The sequence below is a fragment of the Ambystoma mexicanum genome, chromosome 1q, assembly GCF_040938575.1.
Source record: "Ambystoma mexicanum isolate Mex_15411 chromosome 1q, UKY_AmexF1_1, whole genome shotgun sequence".
Taxonomy (NCBI): domain Eukaryota; kingdom Metazoa; phylum Chordata; class Amphibia; order Caudata; family Ambystomatidae; genus Ambystoma; species Ambystoma mexicanum.
This window is the reverse complement of record NC_090922.1, coordinates 637,940,742-637,968,080: the sequence shown is the minus strand read 5'-3', so window position 1 is coordinate 637,968,080 and position 27,339 is coordinate 637,940,742. Positions and strand designations below refer to the sequence as shown.

Sequence of the window (27,339 nt, the reverse complement as noted above, 5' to 3'; positions counted from 1 at the left end):
GGCACCCAATCGGGATAGAAGGTACAATGTTTAAGGCCTAACTAAACGTTCATGCATGCTAATGTCATGGCAAAGTCCAACGTGCTGCAGATACTAATTAATTAATCTTGTATTACCCGCTTAACACCGGAAAACCGGTCTCTAAGGACTGGAGCAGGATTCGAACCTGTGTTGCTCTGACTTGTCTTGCTCCCAAGAAAAACGCGCTGTCCCTATCCTCTAGGCCCCCGTTTGCATATTAACTCTCCCGATGTCGGACAACATGTTCAAAACGAGATGCTATTCTAATTGTCCACTTGGAGAACGTTGGTTCACTAAATGGAGTTGGTTAAGTCAATATGCTTTTGAATTGTTTCTTACAAACGTGGAAAGACTGACGATGTTTGGACTAATGAGAGAGGCTATTCCTGGAGAGTCTGTCCTAGCCACATTATGCCTGCCATGTGGCTTTACTCAGACATGCATTCAGCTGTTGCACAGAGGTTATCGTTTGGTCTGCCTGCATATTTCAAGCCACCTGTTCCCTGTCGGCATTTTCATTCAACTCTGTGCTTGAATTTTGTAAATTAAATTAAAACCTATTCAAACTAAAACAAAATCTGTTTTTAAAGTTAACCTTCGCAGGGCTGCAATTTGAAGGGGTTCTGGGCACAAAATCGTGAAAACCTACACATCAGGGAAACTCGGTCTGTGAGTTTAAACATTGCTGATTCTGAGTGGTGAAAGGCTTGCAAGGTGTACCTGCTTTGCCTTTCCACAGACACTAATGACTTTTCACAAATCTCTTGGGGGGAGCGAAATATTCAAGGAATGTAGGAGATGCCTTGCTGTGACTGCCTCCTCGGCAAAGGGAGACATTTCAGATTCCAGACCTCCGTGCTGTTGCTTCTCTGGAATGGGGACCCCCTGGACCTCCCCAACCAGGCCAAAGCAGCCCCATTGCTTGTGGCCTGCGTGGGATGGAGGCTACCCACAGACTGAGTTCAATAGACACGCCTCCCGAGGGGTGCCTGCGGCATGATTCAAAATCCATATTACTGGGCCATGCGTGTTGCTCTGGGAGACCATGGAAGCAGCAGGCTGGCTTTACATCCTTTCTGGTTGCGGGGATCGGAGACCTAGCCAGGACTGTCTCACAAGTGGGGCCTGAAGCTCATGTAGTTGGGCCCAGCACAATGACATTAACATCTGTAAACGGACACACATCGCTGCTGAGTGGGCCTTTACAGATTTTGGGTGAGCCTGGCATGCTCGGGCCCTACCCTGTCCACGCCTCTGGCAGGGATGTGTGCTTGAGTTGTCTGGAGTGACTGTACCTGGCTGAGTAGAAGGCTTGTGCAGGCCTGAGGTGGTAGGACTGGGTGTCCTGGAGTTATGCATGCTCATGTTGCTGGATGGAATGTGGCTAATTTGGTGGGACTGTAGTTGCTCAGGCTGGCAGTATTGTATGTTTCTTAGTTGGAGATTTGACTGAACTGTGTGTGCCTCAGTTACTGGTGCGGTACATGCCTGAGCTGTGATCATTTAATGGGCCCCAGGGGTGCAATTACATGTGACTGTGCTTGAGGGCTTTTGTATGCCTAGGTTAGTGGAATGGTGTGTTCGTGGACTGGTGGCACTGTACTTGTCTAATGATGACTGCTGATTTAATGTGATTGAGTTGCTGGCACTATGGGGCACATCACGAGTTTGGCGGTATTTCCTCTGGTAAAGTTTCCAATCTTGCTCAACTTTACTGCATCCAGTAATCATGCGGTAATCGGGAAGGTCATCCATGCCTTTCCCGTAATCCCCATTTTGGAGTCCTATTGGACTCGATTGAGGAAATAAGATCTTACCACATTTCGAAATACCAGATGGGTGATATAGCAGCGGTAATGCTTTTGTGAGGAGGAAACATCCTCCACACAAAAGCAGGAGGAGTTGAAGAGTTTCAGTTATGAAACTTGTAATTTGACTGAGTGGTGAAATATCCTGTTCAGAAATACTGAATGTTTTACTATTGCCGCCAAACTGGTAATGAGGCGTTTTCGACCTCATTTGGTGCGATGGTACTCGCCTGCAATGCAGTGATTTAAGAAGCTTGAGTTGGTAGGTCTCCATTGGTAGAAGAGTACGTGCCTGAATTGCTGAGAACTTTTGCCATTGTGACTGCCTGAAGGTTGCTGTTATATGGGCGGTCTCAAAGGATGATGACCCTTCGGGTATGACGCTACTCAGAGACTATGAATCTATACCTGGTAATGCGGAGAGATAAGGACGCACCGGGGAGAAAAGGTGACTTATTTCACAATGAACTTGCAATATTTCCCCGAGCTATTCCTCATCATAAGCCGCCGGTTTATGCAGTGGGCCAGGTGAACTTTGCTGCCGGCCAGTTTGCTTTCATGAGAACACCTCCTAGCTTGGCCCCTTCAGGCAGGCCTCTGCCCTGGTCACAGCACCAGATCTAATCTAGTAGCTGCTCTTGATGGCCTTTGTCAGTGCCTGAACCTTAATTTTGCTGGATTGGTCCTCAACTTTTTGACCCAACGCCAATCCCGCCCTTGTGTCCCGCCTATCTGCCTGTACGCACTGGGATTCTCAATCTCACAGTTAATGGCATTACTGTGTTTGTTAGACCAACATAAAATGGACATAGGCGCATGATATGATAATGATATAAGTTATTTATAACGTGCCTGTACACATGTGTTTCTATGCACAATGTTATCAACACCGTGCAACAATATTAGTCCTACGACTAGAGCCTTAGTGGACATGATTTATTTAACAGAACCCTAGAAGGAAATCCAGCGGAAATGTGTGATCCTGATAACAGCGATTTACCAGCTTCAAGCACTAGGAGAACACACAAGGTAAGGAGGCACCAGCAGCTGTGATTCAAGGGAGGCTTGTCTTCATCTTTCACTAATTTACACAATATTTGTCATGGCACTGGTGACCGGTCGACTGTGAAATGTTGACGCAGGATGTGCGATGTGGACACTTTCAAAACAAATTCAGCCTCAGAGCTGGAACATCCAGACAGTAGGTTTCTTAGATCCCTTGTAATTGATAGGGCCGCTGCAGCAATGCTTGATTCTGCCCTGGTATCTACAATTGGTTCTACAGATCCTTCAAGCACACCCCTTTAAACCTCCTGAATCTTTTGATATTATGTTTTTGACAATGAAAAGCATTTTTCTCCTCATTATTACTTTAACTTGGGGAATTAGAGAATTAGGTGGTTTCCAACGTATTTAATAGGGCAACCAGAGGTAGTCAAAGTAGCTTGTGCATTCCTGCCAACAGACTGATGGACCCCAAAGCTAGAGCAGCCAGAATCTGCCTTTAACCGGAAGCAATCCTGATCCTGAATTAAGTTATATAACTGTGTGCTCCCTGAACCTGGTGGCAGATGAAAATATAAATATAAGCAATGTCTGGTTATGATATGGTGGTCTCTGGGAATCCACAGTTATACTGGCCAAAACCATTTGTTGTCATTATTTTGTCAACTTGGTTTCTAGTGCCCTTCCTGTCAGTGCTTCCTATCTATTGATCTTCTGGGACCGAGTTTTACCCAAAACCAACCATTTGGGGGCTGCAACAGCAAAAGAATTTGGCTTCCATGGGAAAGGCGTGTGACCTTTCAGGAAGATAGGAACTGTCCCAGGCGGGTGGGTGCGGGAAGAGGACCAAGGCTTCAAAGCCCAGGCTCTGCCATGCCAAAGGACATCACGGAAGGATGGTAATAAACAGAGACTCAGCTTGAGGCAGACGCTAGAAGAGGGTGGAGTTAGCCAAGGGCAATCAACAATCCACAGAAGGATCCCACCATCTTGGATTCTATCAAGGCTCCCAAACTTCCTGTGCCTGTGCCCCAACCCCACATCTTGCAGACAAAGTAGTCTAGGTATAACAACATCAGACAGCACATTCCGAAACAGCAGCCAGGAATGGACACCTTGCAGAAAGTTCAAAGAGAACCAACCCACTGTAGAAGAGTGCCTATTTAAGTGGATGAGACCCCCCATCAAATCATCATTGGCCTAATGAAGAAGAAAGATTATGCCTGGAACTTAATTGGGGTACAGTCTGTTCTAACTGCTGGTTGGACAAGGCCTAATGCAAGCTGAGACCACTCGCATCCAGAGAACTGGTCACTTGAGGTGACAGACCCTGCAAGTACTCTCTAAACCCTTCCTGATAGAAACGTGCAGAATAAAGGACTTACTTTGCCCCACAAGACCTTGGACATGTTCCCCTCCAGAACTCAGAACTCCAGAAACAGTTATGGACCCTATTTACCAGCTTCAATGGATTGTTTTGCTGGCTCGACCATCTCAAGAGCTAATAGCCCAAAATGTCGCCCTCATAATTACGATGGCCGAAATTTCTGATTTTTTTTTAACACCCCACTTACACCACACATATATATATATGGATATATATATGTGGGGGGGATATGTGATGTTATAGTAATATGTAGGGCCGCAGGGGGTCTCCCCCTGCATATGTATGTGGTGTAAAGGGGGTTACATTAAAATTAAAAACAAAGTCGGCATTTTCAGCCGTCATCATTATGGGGGTCGCAATGATCACATAGATCGTCTCAAGATGCTTTTCAAGCCGTTGCAACCATCCAGAGCTGCCTTTGACACTCACCACTTTTCAATCAGTTGTCGAGCCATCGACCCACTTGCTCCCTGCACTCCAGCCTTTTGAGCCAATAGCCACTGCAGAACTGCATTGCATTGTTGGACTTCTTCAAGCAGACTCAACCGATTCGAGACATTTGCTTATTTGAGCCAATACACTACTACAGTACTGCGCCACATCTCTGGATCATCTCGAGCCATCACAACTGCCTCAACGCTCACGATCCATTGGGAACAACTGAATCAAAAGGTCTAGAGGCCACCTCAACCCACTGCGTAGCACCTAGAAGCCTGGCACGGTGCTGTTGAGCCCCTTCAGTAATTCTTTAAAGTAAGTGAAGTAGTTCTGCCCTCTGGTCAGTCTTAAAGGACCCTAGTGACTAGTAGGACTCCACTCTCTAGCCTTGAAAATTATATCTTCAGTAAAGTTGACTTTGCAGCTGAAATGATTTCCTCTGCACATCTGCCCTGAATTTCAGCTGCACAATTGTGCTCTACGTGTCTACACGCAAGGTTTCTGCTTAATAGGCGAGGTGCAAAGCCCAATAAAGGCGATAATGCGGGCAAAGCAGATCTAAACTCTCTACTTCACTACAACTTTTGTTTATTAAACATATGGAAAAATAAAACAGCTCTAAAGCCATTTTCTGTAAATCTTAGCTTTTTAGCGCGTATTATTTTGCTTTAATGTGTTCATTGTAAGTGCACACTAGAATGTAACATAAGACCCTGGGAAGGGCCACTCTCACACCTCTCCTGCTGCCATTAAGTAAACCGCTGCCCATTAGTGGGGCATTTATGAAAACGAAGACAGTGCGAATAATAAAGGCTTTGCCACGCAGGGTGCCTGCAGCCAGAGTGGCGGGGACATTTTTCGAACACTTGTAGTCCCCTTCTGATGGGTTTCACAGAGACACTAGGAAAGAAAAAACACATGCATGGCTGCAAAAAATGGGCCATTTCTCTTCATTGTGGAACGTGTGCGGTTCTCCTCGACCAAACATTGAGGGTCTCAAACGGACAAAGGGATGTTCCTGAGCCAGTTGCTTAAGAGCGCCTGGAGCAGTTGTCCTCTTTGCCCCCATGTACTCAGCGCCTCTGGGCCTAAGAACTGCCCTATACCCAGGCTCACTTGCAGTTCAGTGACATTCCCTTAAACCGTAGGTGTGCTTGTTTAGGGATTTGGATTTGCGAGGGGGAGGGGGCCTGGTGATGGGGCTTCTGGGAAGCGGGGCAGGACAGCAGGAACATAGTTCCGATACTTCTTTTCATACACTTCGACCACTGGGCTCCCCCTGATTCATACCCACTGTCTTAGGGTTCATTTACCCTCTTTAGCGTGTGGAAGAGGTGGGTTGTAAGCACTGTGATGAGGTAAAGGTAAGGCTGGATGTAAAGAAGATTACCGGTCAGTAATCAAGGCCTTACAGCCGCTTCCCTCTTCCCAGTGCCAGTCCTTCCTTATAGCAACTGCAGAAATGACCCTAAAAAAATAAGCACCAGACCAAGGTTAGCTTGGTTGCCTTGAAGACCTGTTGCACCAACATTCCGCGAGGATGCAGGCTCCAGTACCTTAAATCGAGAGACTTACCCACTAGACCACTGGAACATCTGATTAGAACCCCTGTCAATATGCTTGTTAAGAATTTACTCTGCAGAAAATACTTAAGTGTATGCATGTTTAAAAGGTGCACTTTGGGCAATTTGCTGTGCAGCATCACAGGAAACGCTCCTGCTTTCTTGGGTTAGTTTCCTGATGTTAATGGTTTATTAATTAATGTTCTGAAATTGATATGTTTATTTGTGGGGGACTGGGGTGATACAAATCTCCCCCTCCATCTGACAACTCCCCGCCAGTGGCGGTCGCTTGTGGGATCCGACAAGTCATTATTTCCATTTCTAGCACTGATGATTATGGCACGCTTTTAACACTCACCACGCTGTCTCTTACAACCATGGCAGGATGAAAGGCTGAGATGACGGGACAGGAGTCAAGCCTGAAAAACAGATCACTACAGTCGCTGCATGGTCTAGTTGTGGTGCATGGTCTTGTTGTTTGGAAAGACGAGGAATTATAGGAGATGATGCATCCGATATTTCATGGCAGACGTGCGGTACATTGTCGATTCTCCAAGGTGTGGTCTAGGTGTATTTCAAAGGAAATTACACACATAGGGCCTCATTACGACCCAGGCGGTAAATTACCGCCTGGGCCGTACCTTTACCGCCATGGCCTAAACTATGTTTACGCCATGGTGGTTGGCGGACTTACCGCCCCATTCCGAGGCTGGCGGGGCGGTAAATCCCCATTAACCCATTTACCCTTCCCCATTCCCATTTTTGCCCCATAGGGCATAATGGGAGTGGGGAAGGCGTTAATTACGCCACCGTAAACTACTGTGGCGTAATTAACAACATGGTCCCTTAGCGCCATGGATTTTAACACCTGCTAAAAGCAGGTGTTAAATCCTTCATGGCGCTAAGGGACCTCGGAATCAGGCGGTAAGGGTCGGCGCTGTTTACGCCGCCGTAAACCCCTTACCGCCTGGGTCCTAATGAGGCCCATAGACATTTCCATAGCCAGAAACGTAGGAGCTAAACTCAAGCATTGCAAGGGCGAAGAACGTTTTTCTGCAAAAAAGACAAGACGCTGTTTAAGGTAGTGCTTTAACACACAAACGTGTTGCGCTTCACCTGATGTCTTTTTAAAGTTATTTCTTTACCAAAGTCGATACTACTTTTATTATTTAAGTTGTCTTTTTATAGTATTCGAAGACTATATAGCTAGTCTTTTTTTGTACTCCATACTATTCGTTTGAAGCAACATACTATATGAAGACTATTCAGCGTGCTGAATACTAGTCGTTTACTAGTTGAATACTAAACAAATGCTTGTTTCTGGTCTTTTAATCTTCATTTAGTATTGAATACTACATTACCACTATTGACCACTACTGAGTAGACAAAAAAAAGATGAAAATAAGATCTTCCATTTCGGTGAGGGTTAGTCTGTGGGCAAGTGTTCAGTGCTCAAGTGACATAAATAAGGTAAAAGAAATAGACTAGATTTGAAACCCATTCAGTTGTAATACCAAAAAAATGGACAGATTATACTAAGCGTGTAGCGCAATAGTGGAGAGTCCGTTATAAGTATCGTAATTGTGGTTACGGAACCCGTTTTGGTATGTTTAATTGGTTTATTATGATTGCACTCAATGGAACGTGAACACTATGCTGTAAATGGGGCTACCATTAAGGAATAGTTTACATTTTTGTAATTGATGAGTATATGAAAATTGTTCTTCTTGTATTTGGTAGTGGTGCAGCTAAGCATTTGATTGATTTGTCAGTAGCATTCAGGACACCACCTAATATTTGCATGGTTTTTTTTGTTTATTTGGGATTAAAGCATACACAATTTAGTCCTTCTGAAATAATAGCATGAATATGTCAGAAATGTAAGGTAATACATGTACAAGTAGTGGCATATTTGTAGTTCACAAAAACACACATATGTTAATACGATATGTATGCCGTTTGTTTACGTTTTGTTTTATAAATGGTGATATAAAGTATGCATGTGCAATCCTTACAAGCGTGGAGCCTAATGTATCTCCCTGATGAAGGCGTGGCTGTAATGAATACTTCTTCTGGGAAATTGTGACACAAATGGAAGATCCGTCATTGAATCATTCCACGCGTTTCTTTTCATAACGCGCATTAGCGGTCTAGTGTTTTTCAACATGGCGTCCTCCCGTTTCCTTAAGCAATGTGCAGTCCACCCCTTACTCGAGTTGCAACCCTGTTACTGCTTTGGGTAAAATGCTGTTTCCTTTTCTTTCGCATTCCTTCTTCTTCCTTTGCCCTGCTTGCTGCCATCCTTGCTACGCGCTGCTTCCTGCCTCAAGTTGTCCTGCCTTTTCTCACCCGCTTCGTTCCTTCTGTGCCTGTGGCTTCTGACCTTCATTTTCTCTGTTCTTATTATTCCTCTGCTTGGCTGCCTGCTCCCTTTGTGGTATTTTGCTGGACGTTGAGTATCCATCTTTACCTGCTGACCAGTTTCTGGATTGCTACTTCCACCATCCTGTTCCATATCTTGTGGGGTTTTCTGCCTGCTGGCTTTTTCCCCATCGACTGGCTGTTTCTGGGAGGAGTGCCCGTCTGCCCTCTGGTTCAGCATTTTCATAGGGCATAGTGGCAACCTCCTGGAACAGGCCATTTCTCTTTGAAAAGAAGCACACTTTGCCCAAGGAGAGCACCTGATCCTGTACAAGAACAATCCAACCAGTCATCTTCTTTGGACTCTACAGGTGAGCCAGAAGAGGGGTTTTGTGAGAATGGCCAATAGAATTGTTCATATTAATGTTAAAGGTATTTGTACCGTGCACCGTCACCAACGGAATTGGTCCCTGGGCGCTCAGGCGGATTTGCAAACAAGAGGCGCGAATGGGTTAGTCAGCAGAAGAGGGAATAGGAAGGAAAGTGAGAAAGTGGTGTGCTTTTGACAGCTTCAGTTTGGTTTTCATGGTACGCTGAGCTTTGGTGTGAATATCGGACCGATGTAGACCTCGTGTGCTGTTGGTGCGGTTTATGTGTTGTTTGTTTGTTGTTGCGGTGTGGTGAAGTGCGTGCTGTTTGCTGAGCGAGACGATGGTTGTGTGGATTTTCGTGTGAGTTAGATATGAAGTGATTTGAGCATATGGTTAATGGGTTATATATCTCTTAGTCCTTATAATTCTAGTTCTATGTATCCGGTTGTCCCATAGGTCGGCATATTTTTCATGTTTTCTTTCCTGTCCATCTAATTGTTACGAGTGGTTGTGTGGCACATTCCCAGCTGTGTTGTTGTGAACTTAGTGTAATAGGTAGGGGCTTGTCTTGTCCCCCACACTGGTACTGGTGCATTAATTAGCAATCACCCCCTCCTTTGCTATCTATTTTCTGTTGGTGGTCCATTGTTGCCTGTATATAGTTTGTAGGCCAAGGTCTTATCGATATATCATCCTTGTCCTTCCATCCCGATCTATCCAGGATCTTTCTTTGGTATCGTTCTATCATATCCATCTCTCAATTGGTAAGTTGATATGCCTTAGATTGTTCTTCCATAACTTCTGTTTATGGGCGGTAGCTTAGGAGATTTGGAGGATCGGTTTCTTTTCTCAGCGTCATTTCAGCTGTGTATATGCCCCCATAGGCGTTATTTTAGTTATGTGGTGAAGAGCCAGGATTTGATGTGAGAGAAAGAAGAACCTCTGAATTTTCTTTTGTTGTAGGGTTTTGGTTTGAAACAGATGTCACTGCTCGATCTGAGTGTCCTTGTAGGGCGGTGTAGGCTTAATTTGTCCCTTAGGAATTATGTGCCTTGGTCGCGGATTGCTCTGTGCACAATGCACATTGATTTGAACTTGATTTGCTGTTTTATTGGTAGCCAGTGTAGTCTTTTCAGCGCTGGTGTGATGTGTTCTCTTCGGGGTAGTTTGAGAAGCAGTCTGGCCGCCGCATTTTGTATGTGTTGTAGTTTTTATAGAAGTTATTCAGGCATGCCCAGGTATATGACATTGGTGTAGTCTACTCTGGACATGAGGAGAGCGATGACAGCGAGTGTTTTGCTGGTGAATGACAGGAACAGTAGGATGGCTTTTACCACTCGCAGGAGAAAGAAGCATTTCTTGATTAGAACATTTACTCGTGGCTCTAGAGTAGGTTTGTTGTCCATCAGGACTCCCATGTTTTTTGCAATCAGCAATGGGGCTAGGGTTGTACCGATTTCCATTGGCCAGGGGATGTAGTAGTTGTCTCCTCCGTTTTTTGTGATGATCATTATTTCTGTTTTGCCTGAGTTGAGTTTCAGGTAGTTTGATTCATCCAGTTGTATATTTCACAGAGGCAGTTCTCTAATGTTGTGTTGTCTTCTTGAATGTCTTGTATTTTGTAGACTATTTGTGTATCGTCAGCATAGCTTTAACAGGTGAGGCTGTGTCTTTTGATGATCATGATTAGTTGAGACAGGTAGATGTTGAATAATAACGGGGAGAAGGATGATCCTTGTGATACTCTGCATGAGGATTCTCTTGAGCTGGATATGAAAGGTTTGTTAGGAAGGATTTGATCCATAGTAAGGCGCGGTCAGTGATTCCAATTTATTCCAATCTCGTGATGAGGATGTCGTGGTTAACTGTGTAGAATGCCACAGAGAGGTCTAGAAATATCAAAGGGGCACTATTGTCTGAATCTGTGTTTGTCTTTACATCATCCCATATTGAGAGAAGTGCTGATTCCGTTCCTCTCATTGGTCTAAAGCCTACTTGTGCCTGGTCTAGCAGGCGGTGCACTTCTGTGAATTCTTGGGTTGTTCTGTATATGTAGGTTTCGAGCAGTTTAGCTGGGTACGGTATGTTGCGATGAGTCTGTAATTGGAGAGGTCCTCTACGTTTCCTGTTGCATCTTTGAGGAGTGGCCTGATGTATGCTGATTTGAAGGATTGTGGCACTTTTCCTGTTTAGATTGAGAGGTTGAAGACGTTCCTGTGGTATTCCATGGGTGTTCCTTGTGAGAGGATTGATTTGTATATCTCTGGGGGGCAGGGATCCGCGGGAGAACCTGTAATGTTGCTTTGAGTTACCAGTTTGATGACTGTCCCCACTGATATTAGGGGGAAGCTTCAGAGTTTGTTTGGGCGTTCCCCATAGGGGAGGGTGAGTTCCGTATTCTGCTCGAATGGTCTGCTTTGTATGGTCTGTTGGATGGTAATCATTTTGTTTTTGAAGTGGTCTGCTAGATCAGTGCATAACTTCTTCGATGGTATTGTCATGTTGTTGCAGCAAGGTGGATTTTTTATTTCATTTATAATTTTAAAGAGTTCATTTTGGGTGTTTGGTGCTTTGAAGATTCGGTTTTCATAGTATTTTCTTTTTGCTTTTTGTATTTCTGTTTTGTATGAGCGGATATGTTGTTGAAATTAGAATTTTTTGCCGCAGTATTTTTGATCCTCCATTCTAGTTCCAGTTTTTGGATTTTCCTTTTTATGGCGCTGAGTAGTGGGGTGAACCATTTTGCCATTGCTCTTTTTGTGTTAAGGGGTAAAAGTTTGTTCTTTGGTGATTTTGAGGCAATACACCGAAACTGGTTGGAGGTTGCATTAAGAATTGGCTGCATTTAGAAAATAGGAGGATAATGGCTTCGGCTAGCACCCTGGCCATCACTGTGCATTCCCATTTTTCGAAACCCCGCCTTCCTGCCGGTAATGGATCACAATTGGTTTAAGTGAACAGAATCAAAAGGGTTTGGTCACCCTTTCTAGCATATGCCCTGTCTGATGTAAGATTGTGAATGCTTGTCATCCTCCTGCAGGACGAAGTAGAGGACAGATAGAAAATGTGAGGACATTGAGACACCTATACTAGCATGAGGAGGGGGCAGAAGGGGGTTATATTTGGGAAGCTGGTGTAGTCAATGTTGATTATTTGGTTTTGTTTTATCAACAGGATGTAACAGGTGAGGCTGTGTCTTTTGTTTTTTGTTTTATCGACAGGATGTAAACTGTCGAGAGCAGCAAAAGGTTGATGCATCCAGCGTTCTTATGTGGATAGTAAACTGAAGGTTTTGTAAAATGTGAATGTGATCTAAATGCAAATAAAGATTTGGTTGAACAAAAAAAGAAAATAGGAGGATGTATGAAATGAGTATTAAATAAGGACATGTATTTAATACAGAGATTACACTAGGAGGATAGGGCAATGCAATACATTTGTGAAAAGATTGGTCTGAAATGTATTGGTACTTACACTATATGGAAATACCTTTTCCCCCTATTTGTTGTGAGAACTAATATTGATATTTGTCATCTTAATTATTAAAGAAAGTATTGTGCAAATTGTGCTGCATGAGTTTGCATATTTTCATGAATTTAGTATTATTTTGAAATTTAGGGACAAAAATGGTCAAATGTTTATTGTTTGAATACTAAATTGAAATGATATTAAGGATGGCATGAAGTGCATGAAAAGCTTCCGAAAAAAGCTTTCTGGAAACATTTTCCAAAATGTATCCCGAGGTGTACAGTTCTGCTTGTGTTAAACTTTTCAGAGTTACCTTATAATTATATTAACGTGTACAATGCTCACCAGTAAAGCTGCACATTCCAGTGCCAGATTAATGTGAACTCTTTCAAAAAGTGATATCGACTTCCTGTTGTACAATATGAGCTGCTCGCGCATTCAAATTACACAAGCCCACGGCCATGAAACCTGTGCTGACAGAGTAACACCAGAGATGAAACTGTCACATCATCGCAACAGGCACAATAACAACCAGAGGCCGCGCAGACTGCAGGAAACCCGAGATCCTGCTTTCCAGCAAAGGAATGGACCTCCCTCAGCTGCTTTATTTAATTCAGGTATTTTTATATGACAGGCACAGACCCGGAGGGCTCCGGGTCACTGTACACATCACACGGGGCTGGGAGGTGGGTACATCACAGGTGCGTCAAGGTGGCGGGCTATGCCCATATTAAGGAGTGTACCTAGCAGAGAGGCAGAGGTGCAGACAGGGTAGGGCCTGAGGTGGCCAGGCCCACCCAAAAACTGTAAATGCTCACTCAGCAGCCCTGTGTGGGCATTAATAGATGTTAATATCACTGCGGTGGGCCCAACTGTATCAGCTTCAAGGCCCACTTGTTAGACAATACTGGCTACCCCTCTGCAGAGAGGTAGTACACCCTAAGACACTAACCATGGTGTGGGAGCAGGGTGACGCTCGCAGTCACGTTCACTGGAGCTTTTGGTCAGGGACACATCCCTGGAGTCAGACATTTTCGTATTTATAAAGTGTGGAGTAGGAGCGGGCACAGCCAGCAGAGCAAAGTTCCGGGTCACTTGCGGGACTGCTGGGGAATGGCATCCGTTTTGGAGCCATGGGGAAGAGTCTTGTTGAGTCGGTGCGCATGTGTACGTTGGGAAGGCTTCTCTTAGGGTCCTTTCTTTAAACCATTACTCAATATTCTATCTCCCCGAGCAGTGCACTGTGTTCAGCTCACTGATGAGATAGTGCAGCATTTTGCATTTGATAGCCTTAAAATATCATAATAGGATGGAAATTAGATGGCTGCTGTTTAAAATATCATTTCACTTGTCATCGGCATTGCTGCCTAGCCCTCTAGTGACCAGAGCATCATCGCATGGAGCAAATCGCTATAGGAGCAAAGCCTGGAGGGTGCAGGACGGTGGGGGTGAAGGTGGGGGCAGCAGGAAGGTATGAGTTAACCTAGATAGGAACTTCAACTGATAGCATGCCTTTTGAGACTGTTTGTTCAACGTATATATGGTCTTTGAAGGAGTACCACAAGCTTTTGCAGAAGTCTAGTGACCTGGTGCATGCAGTGAGGGGGCTGGGATGGAGCCATGTCAGGAGCCAGGATTAGACCGTGTCAGGATAAAGTGTAAAAGGCAAAGTTTTAGTAATTATGACACTCTGCATTATGAATACCAAAAGATAAAAGGAAATGCATCTGTTCTACTAACACAATAACCCACTAATAAGTAATGAGCTTTGCTTGATGGGAATCTGTGAGTTACATTTCAATAAGACTGCAGGTATCAGATTTGCAACAGGGTTATGTGGGATGTATTACAGAAAGTTTGTGCCGGTGCAAGTTCAATTGGGACTAGAGCAACAATTGTTTTAGTGCAAAAACATATTTTGTAAAGCATTTTTGCAGAATTTGGGCTGTTTGACCGTAACCGAAAAGTTTGCGGTTCATTTGAAGCTAACTTGTCTGTTATGGTCAAACAACCCATAGTCTAGAAATACACTCCCCCTCGCGTCCCCCTTATTTACATTTTAGCGGCACACCTCCTTGGGTGCCGCCGACACCCCTGAGTCACTGCGACACTGGTTTCCTTCACGTATGTGCTTGGGAACTGGAGCTGCAGGGTACTTTCCTTTTTCTTTTTATTTTGGTTAACTTTACTCCCATATAAGGGGGACACCCCCACAACCCCCGTTCCCATAATAGGGAACAAGGGAGAGGTGGACACCCCTGCAGCCTCCGTTCCCCTTGTCCGCTATAATGGGTTTGTATGGCATATTTGTTCGAATTTGTAGGCTATACGAGATTTTCATATAGCCTAAATTCTGTCAAATATGCCATACGGTTTTTTATATTCACTCTTTTGGTGTATTTCCATTCTTGCAACAGCGCAAAAAGCTTGTAAAGAAGCCAACAGCAGCAATTCAGTGTATGTGGTGTCACAAACCTATTGTGGCTCAATCAGAGCCTGGACAAGACTGCTCTATTCGTGGGTAATTGCACTAAAAGGGCAAAAATAACAAACAGGGTGAACAGAGAGCCTGTAACTACTCAAACTAATCAGGATGGCCTCTCCACAACAGATTTTGCCAAGACCGGGTCCCACATTCTCCATCAGCAGAAGGAAATCACCATGCTGTAACTCACAATATTTTGGGTGGACTGTCACTCTTGGTTTTCTGGCTTTCCTAGGTGGGTTTTTGTTGGGTGTTGGACTTGAGCCCACCTTGTGTGAAGGTCCATATTCTCAGGAAAAAACAGGGGACCTTTTTATGTTTTCTGCTGGCTAACCTCTGGGAATTGAGCCACCGACTTGCCTCTGGGTCCTGGCTCTACTATCCACCAGCCCACTCCCACTCACCTCCTTAATGTTCTGCCATGTGTTCGCTTCTAAGGCAACCTTCTCATGTATCTCTTCCATCTCCTCTCTGTGTTCATGCTGCACGTGCAACCCCCAGATGCTTTGCCGTGTACTTGTTTCTCCACCCAGCCCTGGCTCACCCCCTCCAGACTCTGCGTTTGCCCTAAACCAAAAGTCCAAGTTGTCTCTCTCACTCCACTGGCACCCTCTTTTTTCCTCCTCTCTCCCTGTTATTTCACTTTCCTCCTTTGCTCTCCTCCTGATGTTCCTTCTCTGTTCATCCTTTATAGAACTAACTCTGCTCCACTCCTTCTCTTTTCTAGGTTCTGGGAACCGCCGTTTGGGATCTACTATGCTAAGGGGTCGTCAGGTGTGAGCTTTTATGAAATTGACTTCATGACAGGATAATCGTTGACAGCGCGCGCAGGGCTCTGGCCACACAGGAGAATTTAGCTGCACCGTCCCAGGCACAGCAGAGTGCGCCGACTTAAGCCTGAGCTGCCATCTTGTATCCAGATACCACACGTGTGCAAGAATGCAGTTCCAACGTAGGAGAACAACGTTCTGCAATTATTCACCCATTTTCCCAGCTTATGAGTCCAGTATAACGAATGAGTGAATGAGTGAGTCTTCACAAGCGGACACTCACTTGTGCCTGCTCTTATTCCTGTGTAGATTTCTCTGCACTGTGGAGCTCACTGTATGTTTTGGTGTTATATAGATTTGCTGGGCACTTCCACTTCGGTCTTGTGCAGCAAGTATGTTCTCTTAAAGGGATATCAGTGTTTTGTGTCGTGATGTAGTAAGCCCAGGCCTTCCAGCCCGATAATTTTTAGGATCCTTCCCATTTCGAATCCGAGCCCAGCATCACAGTGCAAGTGGTTGCATCCAGCCCCTTTGCCCACTCCAACCATCACCACCCAAAAGACAAGCATGTGTTACAGCAGGTAGATTTATGCATGAGTTCTTTAATGTAATACAATATGCAAGTGTTTGTGTGCACATACAAGAGATTAAATGCATGTTTTCATTTGTGAGTCTTTGTCTGTGATTGTGGTTATATGTAGGACTATGTTTGTGTGTGACACGTGTGTGTTTGTTTGTAGTGTGAGTGCAAAAGGCTTTCATACATTTTTGGCAGATCAGATGTGTTATTAAAAGTGCCAATGCAGGCATATGTGGTGTGTGTGACATCATGATGTACAGTGAGAATGCTGGACTATATTGTAGGCACAGCACCATAAAAGTGATATGCAGTGGCAATCATGCATATGTTGTGGGTGGAGCTTCATAAAAATGGTTTACAGAAGCATTGCTCACATATATTGTGGGAACAGTTTAATGAAAGTAATTTAGAGTGTCAATATTGGCATGTATTGTGAGTGCAACATGACAGTGATTTAAAGTAAGAATGCTGACATACATTGTGGTTGCAGCATCGTGAAAATGATATATAGTGACAATGCTGGTATATAGGCCACCATTTTATCAACCTACCACAGCAACCTAGTCATACTGGGAGACTACAACATCTGGTTCGCAAAAGAAAAATAATCCACAGTAAACTCACTCTGCGCACTCCTGGAAACTTTGCAGTTCAAGCAAATAGTAAATGGACCAACCCACAACTCCGGACACACACTCGATGCAATTTTCTGCAGAGAAGATCTATGCGCATCTGCGCCAACTACACCGATGGTATGGAGGGACCACTACTTGATACCATTCTAAATCACATCCCAAACCCACCTACCAGCCGAAAGGAAATACTCCATGCCAGCAAGGAAAGAAACTGGAAGAACCTAAACCTAGAAGCCCCATCAAACCTTCTAGACTGGACCCACCCAAGCAGAATGGAATCCACCCGAAACAACCGTAGACACAGCAGAAAACACACTCAACAGGTGAATCACCAAGGCCCTAGACCAGCTGGCATCAGCCAAAACATTCAAAGCAACATGAAAAGAAGTGACAGCAAAATGGTTACACAGAAGAGCTGAAAGAACTAAAAAAAACAACTGCAAAATGGAAAATATATGGAGAGAACAATACAACCAACTAGACAAAATAAAATACCAAAGACAGCTCAAACTATACAAATCACCAGTCCTCAAAGCAACAAAAATACTATTAAGCCCCAAGAACAGAATCAGGAAAAAGTCCACAGAAAGAACTCTTTAAAATCATCAAAGAGATTAGAAAACCTCATCCTGCAAGAATCGCACCATCCTGACACAAGCACTTTGTGACAACATCACCAACCACCTGAGATCTAAAATAGACACAATCCAGGAGACCATCAACATTGCCCAGGCAAATACAACTACAACTGCCGGACCACAGACACAGGGCGAAATGCAGACTATAGCAAAACTCACCTGCCTAGAACAAATCACAGAAGAAATCTTCACTACACTGATCAAGGATACCAACCTTGCAGGTTCCCCAAGATAGCCCTGCCCCCCTGACATCTTCAAAGGAATCCTAAACCACAGAACCCCATCAACTCACTTCCGGAACCTAATGAATCTATCACTCAAAAGAGGAATAGTACTGTCCGCCTTCAGATCAACATACATCAAACCACTCATAAAAAAGGAATCAGAAAGCGCAGAATACCCGAGCAACTACAGACAGATAGTCAACCTGCCCTACCCGGCAAAGGTCCTACAGAACCATGTATACAAGATCCTACTTAAATACATCAAAACAAACAGAAGACTCAACCGGTCACAGGTTGGCTTCAGACCAATGAGAAAAACAAAATCAGCACTCCTACCAATATAGGGCGACATGAAAAAAAACACAGACAACGACGCCCAATCGGCCCTCATACTACTGGACATATCAGCGGCATTTGACAGAGTCAGCCACGCAACACTAAAAAAAAGATTGATGGAATGTGAAATACAGGAATCTGCACTAAACTGGCTTGCCTCATTTCTAACAAACTGAGCCGAAAGAACCTACCTACCACCGTTCACCTCAAACGCTAATCATATATCCTGCAGAGTCCCTCAGGGATCTAGCTCTCCCCTCTGCTTTACAACATCTACATGTGCCCATTGATGAAAATCATTCAAACCCACATAGTTACCGCCTATGACTATGCAGACGACACACAACTGATTGTGAAAAGAAACCGAACCAAGGTACAAAATAGCCTCAACAACTGCTTCACAGACATCTACAATTGGATGACAATGAACAACCTTAAACTGGACCCAGCAAAAACAGAAATAAGGCTCTCACTCACAGGATTCAAAGGAGGGAACCCACAACTGGACTGGTCGGCTGGCATGAGAACTTAACCGGAGACTACCAATGTAGTAAATAACCTAAGAATACCAATCGACAACGGACTATCCCTGGAACCACAAGTCAACGCAATCACCAGAAAATGCTTGTTCCTCCTAAAACTACTCAGAGGATTACTCCTGTACCTCTCCTTCCCTCGCAGAACCCTCACAATCATATCCCTGATACTCGCAAGAATTGACTATGCAAACAGCCACTCCCTAGGAATACCGGAAAGACTCATCAAGAAACTTCAAAGGGTGAAAAATACAGCAGCCAGGTTCCTATTAAGACTAAACAGAAGAGACCACATCATGCCAGCACTGAAAAGCCTACACTGGTTACTAGTAATAAAAAAAACACATCAAATTCAAAGCACTCTTCATCACTCACAAAGCCTTACACAGACAAGGAGCAGAATTCCTCCGGGACAAGATTAGCCGGTACCGCCCAAGAAGGGACCTAAGATCCAGCAACGACCTACAAATAGTGGCAAAACATTACGAAAAAAGAAAATTCGCCCAAACAGCATTCTCACGTCTAATTGCTAACCTTCGGAACACATTGCCCATAGATATTAGAACCACAAAAGACCACATCACCTTCAGGAAAGAACTCAAAACCTGGATATTCAACAGACAATGGCAGCAGCAAAGGGACACCAGCAGCAATAACATCAGAGATAAATAACTAGAGAAGAGGCGAGTTTGGCCGATGAACCACAACCAAGATCCTGAGTAGATGCCATCACGTGGCAACCAAAGAGTCACACTAGGAGCTCTAACAAACCGACAGAATTACTAACCCACTCCCCCTTCCTGCTCCTTCAACATAACCAACGTCACTACTCCAGACCTTGGGCTAGCCGCACCACACATAAACTAACCAAGAATCAATTCTATCTTTACACCCACCATCTCTGAGATGCTGGAAGCAGACCAAGAGTGAACCACCCTACATAGTCCATAAAACTGTCAACATGCAAGTACACACCATGACACCAGGTAGTTTTACAGCAACTCTGGATCCCTTATGGACATTAACCAGTGTGAACATCCACATCCAACCCCAACACCACACAACACACTAACACCAACACAAACACTAGCACACACGGGAGGCACTGAGTCTTACCCATACAGTTACAACATGCAGGCCCTTCCGCACCAACTCCCACATGCAAAACAACACTGACAGACACCGGTTCCTCCTGGTTCCGAACTTATCATGTAATCTTATCCTCCCTAACCTCCCCACACCCTTTTCCTCTAGAGCCATGCAAGTGCCTGGAGACTGCCCCAGGGTGGTGCATGCTATAAATCATCATAAAATAACATAACATATATTGGCACCGTTTTACAAAACGAATTAACACTGGCATGCTGACATATTGCAGGCATAGTTTCATGAAAGTGATTTACAGTGGCAATGTTGGCCATTATTGTGCAATAACATCAACATTTTTAGTGTGAATGCTGTCATTTGTTATGGGAGCAGCATAATGAAATTGGTATACAGAGGCAATGCTCAGATTTCTGAAAGTGAGCTACAATGGCAATGTTGGCATATATCGTGGGTGCAGCTTCATTAAAGTGTTACATAGTGGAAATACTGAAATATATTGTTTCATGAAAATGATTTATATTGGAAATGCTGACATTTATTGCCATAACTTCACAAAAGTGCTTTACAGTGGCAATGATGGCATACATTGTGTATACAACATCATCAAATTAGTTTACAGTGGGGATGCTGGCATATAATGTGGTGTAGCATCATGAATATGATATACAGTGGCAATGTTAGCATATTTATTGGGTGCAGATTAATGAAAGGGATTGGCAGTTGTAACAATGGAACATATTGTGGACACAGTCGTCATAGAAATGTTGTAAAATGCCCCTATTTACTACTGGTTACCTGGCATCTATTGATTTTTGTTCATGTGTTACCCTAGAGAACCAAGTGTACGTTTTATGGCTTTTAACCTTCCTTTCTCTCAAATATCTTACTTTAACATGCACCATTTGAAACTATTATTTTAAAAATGTGGTTGCTGATGCTATTTCAGGGGAAGGTTAATAAATGATATAAGTGTCACGCTGGGACCAGAATCTGAAGCATCCAGTGCAATGGAACCTCCTCTTTCTCACAACCATTCTCTGTCTATCTCGGAAGCACAACCTTGCTTTTCTGGAGTCAGACACTACTTGCATGGCATCACCAGTATTCAAATCAATACAGATTTAAATACTAAAGTACACGTTTTATAAACCTTCAGCTCAACTACAAAAAAAAGGGAATATCTATATTGCATGCATTTTAAAATTAGCTAACACATTATTCAGAACAGTTACTCAATAGAAGAACCGCAGAACAACCAAGCAGTATCTTTTCCATGACACATTTATAATATGGTCTCCCAGATGAGATCTGCATGTTCCGTAGGACTCTGCTTACACATGTTCAACCATAGAATGAAGCTATAATGTCTCAAACTCAGAAAGGTATTTCACCTCTTCCTGCTTGACTTCCATCCAAGCTAGGGATCCTCTCCTTACCTAAATAGTGGGCAACATGTAGTCTTCCGAATAAAGCAGGGAGCTCCTGTGTGTTACGATGGATTTCTAAACTCTGACCTGACGGGCAGAGGTTCAGAAGGCCAGTCTAGTTTCTTGGAACAGGGTAACCTTCTGGACAAGACAGACCAATCAAGGTAGCGTTGGTGGCAGTCAAGACTAAGTCTCAGGAGGAGTGAGAGTGATCAAAGGCCCACAATGAGCACACACAATAAACAAAACCACAAATTACGCTCAGTCAGGTGTATATATCAAAAATACATATACATTTATTAAAGGCCTTTTAAATCAAACACAAGATGAAACCCCAGTAATATTAACAATTCTAACACAGCCATATACTAGTGAACATATATACATTAACTGTTATCCTAAAGAAATATTAAGCACATATGAATCCGCAAACTGTAACAGAAGAGGGTCAGACAGTGCAAATATACTTTAGGCAATTCTTCAGGAATCACAACCCTAACTGGTAGGAAGTTCAATCCCTACGAAGTGTGGAGCCTTGTGCTCAAAAGTACATTTAGCGTGGCAGCTCTCGATCGTGCGTTAAAGTACTAAACGGGTCTTCTTCTAGGGGCTGTAGTGTCTCAGGAAGGGGGGTGAGGCAATGAAGAATAGAGTACCACTTTACAAGCAGTGTCTCCACAAGAGGGCAGATCGATTTCCAGGAATCGGGAATAGGGTGGTAGCTCAGGCTACCCTAAGCTGAGTGGCCCTTGGGGGACACTTGTACGTAAAAGTCTATGGATGCACCTGGGTGCCACTGGTAAGTGATGGAAGTAGTCACCGACCCCCGATGCAGTCCGGACCAAACTTTGCCAGTCTAGTCCAGTTCGCTCGCAGGTTCGAGTCCAGCAGTTGTGCGTCTCTCCAGATTTCAGGGGCTGCATTCCGGGACTTCAGTCGATGGTGCGAGATCTTCACCAGAAGATTCAGTCTTCTGGTGAAGAGATCGATTCAGTTCCACTGCAGTTTGTCTTAGGGCACAGGAGGGCACAGCAGCAAGGCACCCACGAAGCTCGTCACCACAGCGGGGCGACACAGGTACCGCATAGGCTTGGGTTTGAGCAGACTTTCCTAGTTCCTGACCTAGGAATGCTATGTGTACGAAAGTTGGTGGAAGAGTGCCTTCAACCAAGAGTTTACGGTTCCCAAGGTCTCAAGTCAAGACTTGTGACAGCTGTGATTCCAGAGCAAAGGTCCCACACGAGCTGGTCAGTTCACTGGGCAGTCCAGGAACACTTCTGAAGGGGCTCGTTTGCAGGTTAAGCAGGAGGTGCCGAGAGTAGTTGATCTCACTACTCCAAAGGGTCAAAGTGCCCTTGCAGGCCTTCTGTGATCGATGAGAAACAGGAGCTCTGACGGACAACAGCAGGGTCAGGGTGCCACACCTTCCAATGGGTCTCCAGCTGATCCACTGATCTGGTTCTTTGGTTCAGGATACTTGGCTCCTTTGCTAAGTTTGGTGAGAACTCAGAAGATCGACTAAGAATGGGTTTTGAGTGCCTTCTTTTATCCAAAGTTTGCTTTGCGCCAAAATGAAGGGCAACCAATGGAAGATCTGCTCACATTCAACCATCCCAGACATGGATCAATCATGGACCACGGTGGGGCCAGTCATCCCAGCACACCGGACATCCTGGCACCCAGGATGTGTATTGGAACTAAACAGGTCCATCCCACATCCTGGGCACACACACACACACAAGGCATGCAGAAGCCTTCGAAAGACTCGGTTTGTGTAGGAGCCTGCATGACCAAATAAGGAATTTCCTGAGTCGGCACAACCTGGGGAAGGCTAAGGGATAAAATGGCCAAAGGACAGAACAAAGGACTTCGTAGCATGGCCATTTTAGCCACTAGCCACCGTCCTGGGCCAAACGCAGTAAACGCAGTTTGGACCACTGAAAAGAGTCAACATGCTTTAAAAAGTAACTGTTGCCACCAGTTCTGTCCTGTGCACATGTGTACATTCACCAAAAATCCTTTGAGGGTGTCTAGGGCCTTAAGAATGAAAAAGAGACCCCAGCGCACTGTACTGGAAGGTACATTGTGCACTGATAAAAAGTTACTAAGAAATGGCAACAAAGTGAAAGACTAAGGGAAACAAAGTCTCCCAGTACTGGCAGTCTGAAGGGCATGTCAGTTTCCCATTAATGAGATGATCTAAAGCCCAGGGGAGTACAATAGAAGGCTGGGCTCCACTGGTAAAAGTCAGGCTGGGATGGTCAGACAAAAGCAAAAGGTCGGGTGGGGTTCACAACTGGAGGGGAAATTACACATTAATGGAAATCTTAACACTGTGGAAGGATCAAATCGCAGAGGGAAAATGATACTACCAAAACCTACACACATCAAGGCAGTGAATGAATAAGGACACAGGAGATTTGCTAAGATGTGTGCAAAGGCATATCTTTCTGTGTGAATTTGGCCCATTATCACCCATGGGTGGTGCCACAGCCAATCGGGTCGCTTGGAACAAGGGCTGAACCTCACGGTATAAGCCTGCGTCCTGAGTGACCTCACAGCTGCTCGTGCCCGTCCACATAATTTCCCCTGCCCGCCCCTGTTCCCGCTCCCACCCCTGCCATCCCAGCTTCTGCCTCCCCAACCCTCCCCACCTGCCACTTACCTGAAGGGGTTGCGATGCCATGGCAACGCAGTGCCGCTCCCCTCAAGTCCACTTAGCTACCATGGAAATGGAAGAGAGGCTCCAATCGGAGCCTTGCTTCCATTGCAATGGCGGCCATGTAAGGTTAGGATTTCTTTGAAACAATGGTTTGCACACTCTGTACAACACGTTGTTTCAAGGAAATAAATGCCTGTTAGCACCCACGGACGTAAACCCACGGTGCTAATAGCCATAATCACTACTTTCTCAGACCGTACCAGGTGGTAACATCCTGGGGCCCTTATTAAAGGCCCAAGATTCACTGGTGCCTATTAACTCGGGCCACGGGATATCATTATGGCTATAGTAAGCCTGTGACTTCCAAGTAACCCAGGAACACATCTGAACACAATAATGGAATCCTGTGCAACCTGACACTTGAAGGACGGTGCTACGTTCACTTGTTTGAGAGATCGAATTCAACCCATTGTGTTTTTTTCCCATAGAATGCATTCTGATGCACCCTTCAGAGCACCCACTAGCACCTGCACACCGCACATGCAGAGGAACTGGCGACTAATGCTCTGCAAGTTCCCCATCAAATGGAGGCATGATCCTCCACTAATCAAGGGATTTCAAGATCGACATACTGCACAATACTAATTCCCAGAACCTACCCCCAACAGCCAGAGAGATATTTAGTGACTTTCACAAGCCTCCCATCTTAACACTTGCAATCAGAAATTTGCACCAGCACCCAATGATGGCAAGCGAGAGTGATAACTCCATAAAGGCAGGAGTGGGGGCTTCACTGGGAAACAAAGGGTAAAGAAGGATCCTAGACTCCGCGTGTCCATCACAATATTTAGCCACTGTTGGTCTACTGCCCCATTACAACCAATAATAGTTAAGCGAGAGATATGCCTACAGATAATCTCCTACCTCCTTCCCATTCTGGCGGCAGGTCCTCCATGTGTTCATGGACTGAAAGTTCAGTCACAACAGAATCCACTTTTAAAGAAAGGAAAAAGAAAAAAAACAATAATTAGTTCAATGAAGTCTTGCCCTGCATATTCGATAGATGGCATGCATGGCGGCTAAAATGCGATACTACATGCAACAGCATTACTTCCAATATAGCTGATTCAGGGTCAGGTGCAAAATTCAAGACAGACCATGGCATAATCTATTTCGAATAGAATACATGAACTGAACTAAATAAGGGTCATGATCTACATGGCTAAGTCAGGGCCCGTCGTGTTACTATGCAATCTCGTGATTTACCTGAACATCCCTAGATACTCTTGGAAAGGTGGGTTCACACATCTTGGTTGAACATCTCAATGCCACACAGGGACGTTTGCAATGTTACTCTACCACGAGTGTGCATTCATTGTATATGGAATTACTGAAGCTCAGGGATAATGTACATCAACATGAAAGGGTTCTAAAGCTCCCAATGCAGAATCGCTCTCATTCTTACGTTGTCCCTGAAGGTTTTACGTGATATCTACTGCAGCAACAAAAGCATCACAACATGTGGTGGACTACAGACATATCTACTGCCTTTAGCTTACTTTGAAAAGGCACAATATTAGTAAGAATGTCCTTACCAAATAATATGTCTCTCTGTACCCACCAGTCCCTCACATTGCCCTTTCCCCAAATAGTCACAACCCTCTTCAATAAAATGGCAAATACGTTCTCCAACCCATCAATTCCACAGAGTGAAAACAACAATCAGACTTGGCATCCACTCCCTCCAACCCACTTTCTCTTCTGCACCCTGTCAATCTACCTATTAATCATGCATATGTTTACGCTAGATGCCATTACTTCTTTAGTGTTGTTTTCAAAATGTTTAGCATAACAATTATCACTGGACATCTTGCTTGAGTACCAAAGACCATGTCTCGATCTTGCATTACAAGGACAGGGTAATGGCCAGCTGGTGCTCACTGACATGACGTTTTCAATATAGGTCTGTTAGCAGAGGTTCCAGAAATAGGGTTATTTCCTTTGGATCAGGACTGAAGCATCATTTTTGGACAATTTGGCAGATGGCCAAGACACAACAATTACCAAGACTTTGAAAAATTGATTTTTGGGGGTATTGCTGCTTCAAAACCCTGAACATGTATTCATTTATTTGTATTGGGTGTTCCATCCCAACACAAATCTAATGCATGTTAAAAATAATAGTGAGGTTGATGAATGTTCTGCCATGTTGGTATCCCAGAGCTAGTGGGTGAACAGGCCAGCGCTGGATTGTCAAAATTAAGTCTACCTGGTTTTCTTGAAGAACCTATGGTCTACAGTGAAACATATGAGGATATTTCCTGGGGAAATGATAATGAATATAACACAAGTATACATGTAGAGTTTGCAATTTTGGAATATATATATATATATATATATATATCTGTGTGATCAAGCGCTCTGCAAGCGTAAAACACGTTACCTTTTCCCCCGTTTGCCCTCTGCATGCTGTGCTTTTTACAAACAAAACGTTCCATCCATTCAATCTTGGTTGTCTTTTCTACTGGCTTCGATATCTTCTGACCTGGAGTATGGTCCACCTGACGGCAGCAGGTTTCTGTTTGTTTGATATATATATATATATGTATATGTGCATGATTAATGCTTGCTCCTCAATAGTTCTCTGTTAGCCTCAATAATCTCCTCAATAATCTACTTCGGCCTCAATATTTTGCTGTTCCTCCTTGTGCTGGCTCCCCTCTATGTTAACATGGCAGGTTCCCTCATACTTTCCGCTTTACATCAGGTGACCTCAGTTCTAAATATCCTCTCCTTCGCCATCTTCCCCTATTCTCAAATGACCAACTCTAAACAGAGAGGTTCTTCTTCAGGGTCTGCTGTACCACTGTAAGCTCGCCCGTTGTTCCGAGCCCAGCACCAAAACATGTTAGCCCACCGCCCAACTCATCTCTGTTCCTAACCCATCTTCATGACCCAGATGATGCTCTTTCAACTCCTTAGTCTTTCCCGTACTCTACAGCTTCATTCCCTGATGTTCCACGTTAAACAGAGGCTGTTTCTCCCCCAACCACAGTTCTTCAGCTCCATCCCAAAAACTCAGCTGACGAGTTTTTCTCATATATATTATCCCTTTGGTTTTACCATCTATACAAATTGGATCGGGTAGCAAAACATGCTTTCTGAACAACCGACACAGAACCGCCAGCTGTCCTAGGGCTGCTCGCTTTGTTGCCAGTAGGGAACCAGACACCGCGTGCCACAGTCTCTTTTTTTGTTCCTGTCCATGATTGATTTACATTAAAAATAGCACTTGTTCTAGCCGAGGGCGCCCAGCGCTTTTCTGTTACTGTGGAACTACTGCTCAATTGGCCTCCAACAATACAATCTGATAAATAGAGTGCGGTTGGGTTTGACTTCGGTATCATATGCTTTTTTGCAAAGGGTCTCATGAGAGCCGCTGCCCCCAAATTGCCCATGAATCCTTAATAAAGCCGGCATTATGCTTTTAACAACTAGCCCTGCAGCATCCACCTGAG

The 27,339-nt window shown here is 44.4% G+C and overlaps 1 protein-coding gene across 2 annotated transcripts in view; it reads right to left on the bottom strand.

The window, feature by feature from the left end:
- ABCA4 (ATP binding cassette subfamily A member 4) overlaps window positions 1–27,339 on the bottom strand; it is a 1,737,150-nt gene that overhangs the window by 518,814 nt on the left and 1,190,997 nt on the right. For both annotated transcript variants that reach the window (XM_069641223.1, XM_069641222.1), the window contains exon 19: window positions 24,746–24,814. In XM_069641223.1, coding sequence (XP_069497324.1) covers window positions 24,746–24,814 — 69 coding nt within the window. The remainder of the gene's footprint in view (window positions 1–24,745; window positions 24,815–27,339) is intronic.